General features: G+C 37.2%; 1 protein-coding gene across 1 annotated transcript; it reads left to right on the top strand.

Moving 5' to 3' along the window:
* The first annotated feature begins 1,547 nt into the window (after window positions 1-1,547).
* LOC103500378 (F-box/kelch-repeat protein OR23) lies at window positions 1,548-10,311 on the top strand. Its single transcript, XM_008463665.3, has 3 exons — window positions 1,548-2,314; window positions 2,388-2,720; window positions 9,771-10,311. Exons 1-3 carry the CDS (start codon window positions 1,698-1,700, stop codon window positions 10,057-10,059), a joined length of 1,239 nt encoding a protein of 412 aa, XP_008461887.1. The 5' UTR covers window positions 1,548-1,697; the 3' UTR covers window positions 10,060-10,311.
* The last annotated feature ends 1,496 nt before the right edge of the window (window positions 10,312-11,807 follow it).

Here is an 11,807-nt window from a genome sequence, read left to right as displayed (position 1 = left end):
GAACATTGATCCCTGTATGCCTCTACATATTGTTCAAGACTCATCAAACAACTTAGGATGTTAGTTTATTGGATTTTGGTTATTAGGACAAAACTAATAAATCAATAACACTTAATAAAATTATAATAATAACACTTTATTAACAACGGTCAATGGATTATATTTACTATCTACAAGTTTTAGGACATAAAATCCAACACATATTATGTCACGTCTTATCATACCTTGCCTATAAATAACGGTTGCATCTTCAAAACAAAGTGTGCGCAAATTCTTCTAGGAGAGCAAGCTTTCAACCTCCATCCCCTTCCTTTGTTTAGGTGAAAGCTTAGAACAGAGAGAGAGATCCTCCCTCCGCTTCCCCTCAGTGTAAAAGGCAAAAATCAAACCCAAAAAAGTATGAAAAATTATACTCTGCCGTTTGCCTCATTCTTGTGTATCTCAATTTGTACTTTCTTTGTATTAATTTATAACGAATATTTCATGGCCGAAAATCCTAAAGCTTTGACTATGAATATGATGCATTCCTGCTTTCATGCTCCTATTTTCTTATCTCGCCATCTCACTTACATTTAAGTAATCATGTGTAAATTATGTAAGATGCAATTAATACTAGAGAATTTAGATGTCTACGTTATTTGTCTTGTTCAGTTAAATGCGGCCATTAAGGCCTTGTCCTATTCGAGAGAAAAGATAAAGTGTTAATTGTTGTCACTTGATTTAGCTAAATAGGCGGCAATAGGATTACAACAATGCAATCTTGTCGTCGAACTTATCCTTAGTATACATATCAGAAATGCAAGTGTGTGTGGCGAAAGAAACCAAGGGTCACTCACCTTAATTTAGTATGAGTTGCTTTTAATTCAGTTAGAAATATTAGATACAAATCATCTGTTCACTTTAAGTATTTGGGTCCCAAAAGGCGAGCAAGTATGGCGATAGCACCGAGAGGTTGCTTGCCTTAATTTTGAAGTTAATAAATGTTTTGTATTGCCTTAACGTATTTATTATTCTTGCATTACACTTAATTAGTTAAATATTCTTATATGTCAACACCTAATACTTGAATCATATTTCATTTTATCTCATCGCCATCATCATCTTGCTACTCTATTACAAGTAGTGTAAGTATATAAGATAAAATATACATACTGTCCATATCAATATATTGTATAGATACCGCATAAGGTTGGAATGCGTGATTAACCCATTAGAGCACCAATTCCCTTGTTTGACCTTGACTTCTCCAAGAAACCTTTCTTTTCGCTTACATTTGGAGAAGATAGAAGAAAAACTTGTACTAAAATGCTGAATTAACGTAGTTAGCAATGCATATGCAAGATTATGTCCCTTTTATGACATTTCCCAATTATTACTTTTGGGTCATGATTGAATTAGTTTATACGCTTATGTGAAATAAAACTTGAAGTAACCAATGAGAGTAAGCCATGTAATTCGACACGTGGCTGGTCAATGCGGCCAATTACATTTGCAGCCAGTAGAAACGGTGGTGAGCTGAATTAAAAAATCCACCCTTTTTCAAAAACAACAACAAATCATCCATAATCTAAATTCCAACTGATAAATTGTTGAAGTTTTGATTCGAATTTCGAACAATCATAAAAACCCATTACTGTTTTTGCTTCTTCTGTTCTTCCTTCAGTACAGGGAAGGGAAGGGAAAGGGAAGAAAGGGAAATGAAATTTCTTCCTCAATCCTATTCCTCCATTGATGAAAATCAAACCTCCGTTACTCTAATCCCAGGTCTCCCCAACGATGTTGCTGCTTTACTCCTTTCCTTTCTCCCTTATTCCCACCATGATCGTCTCAAATCCACCTGTAAATCATGGCGTCTCTTCTTCTCTTCTAAAATCCTTATTTCCCTTCGATTCACTCACACAAATTCTCTCTCTCACCTTCTCTGCTTTTTCCCTCAAGACCCTTTAATCGCTTCCCCTTTTCTTTTCGATCCATTTTCCCTTTCATGGTGTCCTCTTCCTCCTATGCCTTGTAACCCCCATGTTTACGGTCTCTGCAATTTCACCCCTATTTCCCTTGGCCCTTACTTGTATGTCATCGGCGGCTCACTCTTTGACACTCGCTCTTTCCCAATCGATCGTCCTTCCTCTTCCTCTTCTGCTTTCCGATTCGATTTCCATTCCTCCTTTTGGGAACCCATCTCGCCGATGCTCTCTCCGCGGGGGAGCTTTGCGTGTGCTTCCGTTCATGATTCCGGTCAGATTTTGGTTGCTGGAGGTGGGTCTAGGCACAGGTTGTTTGCAGCGGCTGGGAGTCGAATGAGCTCCGTCGAAAGGTATGGTTTAACTCAAAAGTTTGAGCTGATGAGTTACTGTAAATTTGATCGGATATTGATATTATTTTTGCAGGTATGATGTGGAGAGAGATGAGTGGATTGCACTTGATGGGATGCCGAGCCTTAGAGCTGGGTGTGTTGGGTTTTTTGTGGGGAATGGAGAGAAGAGAGAGTTTTGGGTGATGGGTGGCTATGGTGAATCCAGGACTATTTCAGGAGTGTTTCCTGTAGATGAATATTACAGAGATGCGGTGGTGATGGAGCTGATGAATGGGAGGTGGAGGCAAATTGGGGATATGTGGGAAGAAGGGGAAAGGAGGAGGCTAGGTAAAATCGTAGTGATTGAGAATCATCATAACTATGGACAACCTGGAATTTTCATGCTTGATGGTGATGAATTCTTCAGGTTAGTCTTCTTCTCTTTACTCGGTTATGTGTTTAAGATTCTCATAAAAGTCAAGAAAGGTTTTAAATTTTTTCACGGTTTACTACTGCAAATAGCTTTCTGATCTTGATGTTTATAGGTGGAAAACGTTTCATGAACTTTGTAGTATTTCTTCTTTGGGTTGTTTTAAGTATTTGGCAACTTGTTACTTTTCACATTATTGACTGGAAATCCTTTTTTGAAATTTAGTTACTTTTTACCTATTTAGAGAGTAAAAAGACAAAGTGTTAATTGCACACATCTGTTTGCTATCGACAAATAAAGGAAACAGGAAAGTTGTGAGGGTAAGCTGTTAGACCTCCAATATTGTTTCAATATAGCAGAAAAAATAAAAGAAAGAATTAGAAACAGAAGGGCATTATTGTAATAAGATGATCACTGTTAAGAAAGTTGTTAGATGATCACTGTTAAGAAAGTTGTTAGAATTAGTTACAGTAGTTAGTTAGTTGAGCAGTTAGAAGGAGAAGAGTCTATATAAAGGGGCTTAGGCATAAGAGAAAGGCAGACTTTTGAGTATAGAAGTTAGGCTTGCATTTCTTGAGAGAAGAAAGCAAGAGAGATTGTAACCTGTGATTGAATTGAGATCTCCTCAATTCAATCCCTTCATCAAATCATCAATAAAAAGCTGCTGGAATTTCCTTTTGAATTACGACTCCTATCAAATTGGTATCAGAGCCAAAACGATCCATAAAACAGAGGAAGAATGGTGCAGACCAGAATTGAAGAGAGAATGGAACTCTTCGAACAAGAAATAGCCGGAATCAAGAAAGAACTGATGAAGATGCCGGCGATCGAATCAACGCTGATCGAAATAACAAAAAACATGGAAATGATGCGACTACAGTCCGAAAAACAACAGCAAGCAATTCTATCATACATGGAAGCAAATGCGAAAGAGAGAGCGATGACCGGAGAACGAATAAACGAATCGGATATTCAGAACTCACCGGCAACGAAATCGAAGAATGGCAAGGCGTCCTCCAGTCACGATATCGGGGAGACCAGTGCGGAAAGAAAAACCGATTCGGACGAAAACACTAATGACCGAAGTAAATTCAAGAAAGTTGAGATGCCGGTATTCACCGGAGAAGACCCGGAGTCGTGGTTATTCCGAGCAGAAAGATATTTCCAGATTCATAAGTTGACGGAATCGGAAAAAATGCTGGTATCAACGATTTGCTTCGACGGACCAGCACTGAATTGGTACCGATCACAGGAAGAAAGAGAGAAATTCGCGAGTTGGACGAATCTGAAGGAAAGATTGCTGGTACGCTTTCAATCGACCAGAGAAGGCACTGTCTGCGGCCGATTTTTGAGAATCCAGCAAGAAACGACGGTGGAGGAGTATCGGAACCGGTTCGACAAATTAGTCGCACCTCTATCCGACTTAGAAGATCGAGTTGTGGAAGAAACGTTTATGACTGGCCTATTTCCTTGGATTAGAGCTGAAGTCATTCTCTGCAAGCCAAAAGGATTGGCAGAAAAGATGCTCACTGCTCAACTGGTAAAAGATAGAGAAATCTTGAGAAATGCGGCAAATTTGAATAGCTATATTGGCGGGAAACAATCAGCGATCACATCAACAGGTATGAAACACTCTTACTACCAGCAAAATAAAGAAAGTAAAACCAATGCTTCATTTCCGATAAGAACAATTACATTGAAAAGTCCAAATCCTGGAGAAATACGGAAGGAAGGAACCTCAAAAAGACTACCAGATGCAGAATTCCAATTAAGAAAAGAAAAAGGGCTTTGTTTCAAATGCAATGAGAAGTACTCTGCTGATCATAAGTGTAAAATGAAAGAACAGAGGGAGCTTAGAATGTTTGTAGTGAAAAATGACAATGAGGAGTTAGAGATCGTTGAAGAAACAGAAGCTGAAAACGCTGAGATGAGAGTTGCAGAAGTACAGCCACACACGACAACTTACGTAGAGTTGTCAATTAATTCGGTGGTAGGATTGAATGATCCGGGAACGATGAAGGTCAAAGGATCATTACAAGGCAAGGAAGTTGTGATATTGATTGACTGCAGTGCGACACATAATTTTGTGTCTGAAAAGATAGTCACCTCATTACAATTACCAATTAAAGAAACAGCCCATTATGGAGTAATCCTCGGATCCGGAACAGCGATACAAGGGAAGGGGATCTGTGAATCAGTAGAAATCCAAATGAAGAACTGGACAGTAAAGGAAGATTTTCTGCCACTAGAGCTTGGAGGCGTCGATGTGATCCTTGGAATGCAATGGTTGTACTCATTAGGAGTAACAATATGCGATTGGAAAAACTTGACACTAACATTCTATGACAATGAAAAGCAGATTTGCATAAAGGGAGATCCAAGCCTCACTAAGGCAAGAGTAAGCTTGAAAAATCTAGTGAAAACTTGGGAAGAACATGATCACGGCTACTTGATTGAATGCAGATCCGTTGAAGTGGCTGAACTGAAAACCTCCCATAAGGAAGAAAAGGAAGAAACAAAAAAAAAACTGATTCCAATATTAGATCAGTTTAGTGATGTATTTGAATGGCCCGAGAAATTACCACCAAGAAGAAGCATAGAACATCAAATACATCTCAAAGAAGGTACCAACCCAGTGAATGTCAGACCCTACCGGTATGCATATCATCAGAAAGAAGAGATGGAAAAACTAGTGAACGAAATGCTAGTTTCAGGAATCATAAGACCAAGCGCAAGTCCCTACTCAAGCCCAGTATTGTTAGTAAAAAAAAAGGATGGGAGCTGGAGATTCTGTGTCGATTACCGAGCCTTGAATAATGTCACTGTCCCAGATAAATTTCCGATCCCAGTGGTGGAAGAATTATTTGATGAATTGGGAGGAGCTTCACTTTTTACTAAGATCGATTTGAAAGCAGGGTATCATCAAATCCGAATGGTAGACGGGGATATTGAGAAGACAGCATTCCGAACACACGAAGGACATTATGAATTCCTAGTAATGCCCTTCGGACTCACTAACGCACCAGCCACCTTCCAATCCTTAATGAACTCGATCTTCAGGCCATACTTAAGAAAGTTTGTCCTCGTTTTCTTTGATGACATACTAATCTACAGCCGAAATTGGGAAGATCATTTAAAACACATGGAGATTGTTTTCTTGGTGCTGCGAAAACACGAGTTGTTTGCAAACCGGAAGAAATGCAGTTTTGGGTTAGCTAAAGTAGAATATTTGGGGCACCTCATCTCAAACAAAGGTGTTGAAGTAGATCCAGAGAAAATTAAAGCCATCACCAATTGGCCTAAACCAACAAATGTACGAGAAACTCGAGGTTTCCTTGGGTTGACTGGATACTATAGAAAATTCGTACATCATTATGGCACTCTAGCAGCCCCACTGACCCAACTACTAAAGAAGGGAGGATTTAAATGGAATGCTGAAGCAGAACAGGCTTTTGAGAAACTCAAGGAAGCAATGATAGCCTTACCAATATTAGCCCTACCCATGTTTGATAAACCATTTGAAATCGAAACGGACGCTTCAGGATATGGAATAGGAGCTGTCTTAATACAAAATAAACGCCCCATCGCGTTTTACAGCCATACGTTAGCCAACAGAGACAGAGGCAGACCAGTATATGAACGGGAGTTGATGGCTGTGGTATTAGCTGTACAGCGTTGGCGCCCTTATCTGTTGGGCAATCGATTCGTGGTGCGAACGGATCAAAAATCATTGAAGTTCTTATTAGAACAACGAGTGGTACAACCACAATATCAAAGATGGTTAGCTAAGTTGTTGGGTTATACTTTTGACGTGGAATACAAACCGGGAGTTGAGAATAAAGCAGCTGATGCATTGTCAAGAGTAACACCCACGATTCAAACACACACCGTAACAACCCCAATCTCCCTTGACTTGCAATTTATTAAGGAAGAAGTGGAAAAAGATACAAGGCTAATGAAAATCATAGCTGGACTAAACAGTGATGACGACCAACAAGACAACAAGTTCAACATATGCAATGGAATGCTAAAGTACAAAGATCGATTGGTAATATCACAATCATCTAAATTGATACCTCAAGTGTTGCATAGTTATCATGATTCAGCAGTGGGAGGGCACTCAGGTTTTCTTCGCACATACAAACGTATCGCGGGAGAACTATATTGGAAAGGGATGAAAACTGTCATCAAGAAATATTGTGCTGAATGTTTGATATGTCAACGGAATAAAACACTATGCCTATCACCAGCAGGCCTACTACTTCCGTTAAACATTCCTACGCTAATATGGAATGACATATCTATGGACTTCGTGGAAGGTCTACCCAAGGCAGCAGGTTTCGAAGTCATTTTCGTGGTAGTAGATCGATTAAGTAAATATGCCCATTTCCTACCACTCAAACACCCATATTCAGCAAAAACAGTAGCAGACTTGTTCGTCAAGGAGGTAGTTCGGTTACACGGATTTCCTACCTCTATTGTATCGGATAGGGATCGGGTGTTCCTTAGCAACTTCTGGAAAGAAATGTTCCGCTTAGCCGGTACGAAACTAAACAGAAGCTCAGCATATCACCCACAGTCCGATGGACAAACCGAAGTAGTGAATAGAGGAGTTGAGATGTACTTGAGATGCCTCTGTAATGATAAACCCAAAGAGTGGATCAAGTGGATAGCATGGGCTGAATATTGGTACAACACCACATTCCAAAGGGCATTAGGAATGACACCATTCCAAGTTGTTTATGGACGAAAACCTCCCCCCTTATTATCTTATGGAACACAAGTCACTTCTAATGCTACCCTAGATGAACAATTAAGAGAACGAGATAAAATGATACTATCATTAAGGGAACATCTGCGATTAGCCCAAGATCAAATGAAGAAACAGGCAGATAAAAAAAGACGGGATGTGGAGTATGAGGTGGGAGATCGTGTCTTTCTGAAGATACGACCATACCGTCAACTATCATTGAGACGAAAGAGGAATGAAAAACTATCAGCCAAATACTTTGGCCCTTATAAAATTCTGGAAAGAATTGGACCAGTCGCATATAAGCTGGAACTACCCGAGGGAACATTAATCCATCCCGTTTTCCACGTTTCCCAATTAAAAAAGTTGGTGGGAGAACATATCAACGTACAACCAACTGTACAACAGCTGGACGAGAATTTTGTTTGGACAACACACCCAGTGGAAGCTCTAGATTATCGGCAGAACAAGGCAAAAGAATGGGAAGTTATGATACGTTGGGAGGGATTATCAAATCACGAAGCAACATGGGAACAATATGACGATATTGCTAACAAATACCCGAACTTCCACCTTGAGGACAAGGTGAGTTTGGAAGGGAGGAGTAATGTTAGACCTCCAATATTGTTTCAATATAGCAGAAAAAATAAAAGAAAGAATTAGAAACAGAAGGGCATTATTGTAATAAGATGATCACTGTTAAGAAAGTTGTTAGATGATCACTGTTAAGAAAGTTGTTAGAATTAGTTACAGTAGTTAGTTAGTTGAGCAGTTAGAAGGAGAAGAGTCTATATAAAGGGGCTTAGGCATAAGAGAAAGGCAGACTTTTGAGTATAGAAGTTAGGCTTGCATTTCTTGAGAGAAGAAAGCAAGAGAGATTGTAACCTGTGATTGAATTGAGATCTCCTCAATTCAATCCCTTCATCAAATCATCAATAAAAAGCTGCTGGAATTTCCTTTTGAATTACGACTCCTATCATAAGCCCATTGGACAATATCATGGAGATATATGGAAGTTTGTTGGCCCTAACACTATGGTTTTATTTGTTTACTAGAGCAAATAGCTTTCTGATCTCAATGTTTAGATCGGGAAACATTTCATGAGCCTTGTAGTGTAGTGGTTACTTACTTTCCGGTGCATCTTTTTTGGTTGTTTAAGTGTTTGCTCTGGTTTGTGACTTATTGTTTTTCATGATTCGTTGTGGAAATTCCTTTTATCACTCTGTTCTTTGTTATGAGGTTCCTTTTTCCCCATTTAGTAAGTAAAAAGAAAAAGCGTCAATTGCACACATTTATTTTGTACTGCGGAAGCCTATGGCTTTACTTATTGATGAAGAAAAACTTACAAACTAGAAGCATATGAGCCCATAAAAATGAATGTTGAGCATTAAATTATTTGTTCCTTTAGTTTGCATGGTCCAAGAAGCTCTGGATTTTGAAATGAAAATTTGGCTGAGGGTTCCATCTCTTTAAAGGGGATACTTTTGGAATGAAAGGGGATGCCTCTCCTTTAAGGAAGTGGAGGAACATGTTCGAATGTTATGGATGTTGGTGTCTAGTTAGTTGAAAGAACTTATTTGGAGTTGGCTCATTAACTATTTGGAATCATCAGGTTTGCTGAGGCAAAAGAAGAAGAAAGCCAAATAGAGGAATAATTCGTTTCAGATTTCCTTAGATATCCAAGGTTAATTAGGGTCGAAAATTGTCTGAAAATTTTCATAGACGAGGCTACTATTGCAAGGTTTTCTCCATTTCGTTGCTCTTAGCTCGCAGATCGAGTTATAGTCTAAATGTTGTCATGGTGTATTGATCGAAAAAAGTTAATTTGGTATACAGGAAAATATATATTACTCATATTCCTACATCTTGAAAATATGGAGTTGTCTATTTTCGAGTTCTAATACTGTATATAAAACTTAAGTTTTAAATGGTTTCTCTTTCTATATCTTTTCTGGTTTCTGTAAAAAGTATTCCTCTATTCTACTTCTCATTTTTACCTCATTGTTAGGGGCGCATTGCTTACTTAGCACAATGATATTATATTGTTCACTTTAGATATAAGCCCTCGTGTCTTTGTTTTTGATTCTACCTAGAAAGCCTCATATTATTGGAGATAGTTTCTTAGATCTTCACCTTCTTTAATTAATGTAGGTCTTTGGTCGTACTAGATACCAAAATTGAGAATCCCATATATGATTTGCTCTTGAATCTTAAGGATACACATGTGTAACAAAGTTCTGAAATTAATGTTTTCTTCTCATTTGTTCTTCTCTGATCTCAATCTTCAATGTTTATAGATATGAAATGGCATCAAATAGATGGGTTGAAGAATCAAGACTACCAAGGAAAACTTCTTCCAACTCATCATATGGCTTGGTTGCATTAAATGGAGAATTGTATGTTATATCATTTCTAAAGACAGAGTCAGCTGAAGCTCGTAGGCTACGTCATCCCAAGAAAGGAGGATCAATGTACATGCAAATCTACAATCCCAAGAAGAAGACGTGGAGATCTCTTGCTACCCGGTCGCCTTTTAATCACTTGCTGGATTTTGATACTGCAGCTATTTGTACAGTTCGTATGTGAATAATGTAATATATATGCAATCAACTACTCATTATTATATGCTTACAGAATTAGGCATATGGTGATTCTTCCCTACTAGCTAAGTGTGGCAGATACTTATTTCCATTGCTTAATGTACATGTTTAGAATGGCTTTACAGTTAACTTTTTTACCCCTTACTGGAAATAAGTTTATATGAACTCAAGAACATAAACGTTGTACATTTGTATATGCTGTTCATGGAAGAGATGAAATAGATAAATTTTTTGTGTATGGTCTTTCCTCATAGTATCTTTAGTGATTCTTCTTGAATCCAAATAAACAGCATTTAGAAAGTTCTTGTTTGTGTGAATTTGTATGTTGAATGAATTTTAATACCTTGAACTAATGTATTTTTTCCTTTCTTTTGATTTGATTTGTAAATTTAATGGTAAAAATAGGGTTCTTTTTTTTAGAGTCAGCAGTTCTGTTGACTGTTGACTTAGGTTCATGTTGCCAGTCGGTCCTCAACTTTGGTTAAATGTTTGAGTAAGTTGAATGTTTGAGTTGATATGCGATTTTTAACATGTTATGGAAATAGGTTATATGCGTTTGAACTTTTGTGTATTGCTTTCTTCTTGCTAATTAATATTGATGTTTACTTTTTTTTTTTTTTTGAAGCTATAAGTGAGGTGAGTGTTGAAATATGAGGTTCTGGTAGATATAGCAAAATTAGTTTGAATAATTAGGCCGCCATTCAAGCCACATTTGAAGAATGCAAAATACAAATCTATCCTTTAAAATTATAAACATTTTCACGTGTCACTTAATATGTTGTCGATACATTTGATGTATTTCTGAGACGCTTGTTATGTTGCTGATACATTCAACAAACTAAATACTACTTGATACACATCATCGGTTTGATACACTTGATATGTTGTTGATACATTTGCTAAATTTTGTAGGTACACTCAATCAATTAAATACACTTGATGCACTGAGTATGATATGCTAGCTTGTTGTATTTCTCGATCACTTGTTATGGTTTGTTCATACACTTGATGAGTTGAATACACTTAATAAGTTTGATATACTTGATACACTACTAATAAACATTTTATATTTCACTGATACACTCGAGATATTTAATACACTTCAGTTCATATGTTTGATACCCTTGATGTACTATTGGTACACTTTCTATTTTTACTGATACATTCAATTGATTAAATACGCTTTGATACATATTATATGTTTGATACTCTTGATATCATGTTTATGATGTATTGATTTGTATACATGATCAACTTGGTTGAATGAATAGTTTTCAATTTACTTAAATAGGTTAATGTTGCAGAAAACCTTGTAAATAAAGTTTATTACCTCGCAAAGTTGACAGTAATACATTTAATTGTCAACTTGAATTTCAATACATATCAAGTTCACGAAAAAATCAAATGACATTATTTCATCAATCAAAACACAATTTGTTTTGTAATCTACATAGCACTATTGCTCATCCCATTGGCCATTATGAAAAACAGTTACTGCAAACCTTAAACATAACTACAATAAACTGCAAAAAATTTGGAAAAATGAAAAACAGGTAGTAAGTATATCAATCAACTTATACATAATAGAAAGATAAAACAAATAATTTGAAATTAGATTCAATTCCAAAATACACATTGAAAAAAGTAGAGCATAACCACAAACGAAGTTAAATTGTTTTTGTAAGGACCCAACTCTTTATACTAAGCTGAGGTCATTACTACTTAAAGAAAATA

This window comes from Cucumis melo, chromosome 4, assembly GCF_025177605.1.
Source record: "Cucumis melo cultivar AY chromosome 4, USDA_Cmelo_AY_1.0, whole genome shotgun sequence".
NCBI classification, from domain to species: Eukaryota; Viridiplantae; Streptophyta; class Magnoliopsida; order Cucurbitales; family Cucurbitaceae; genus Cucumis; species Cucumis melo.
The sequence above is the reverse complement of the archived record's forward strand: the minus strand, read 5'-3'. Positions and strand labels throughout refer to the sequence as shown.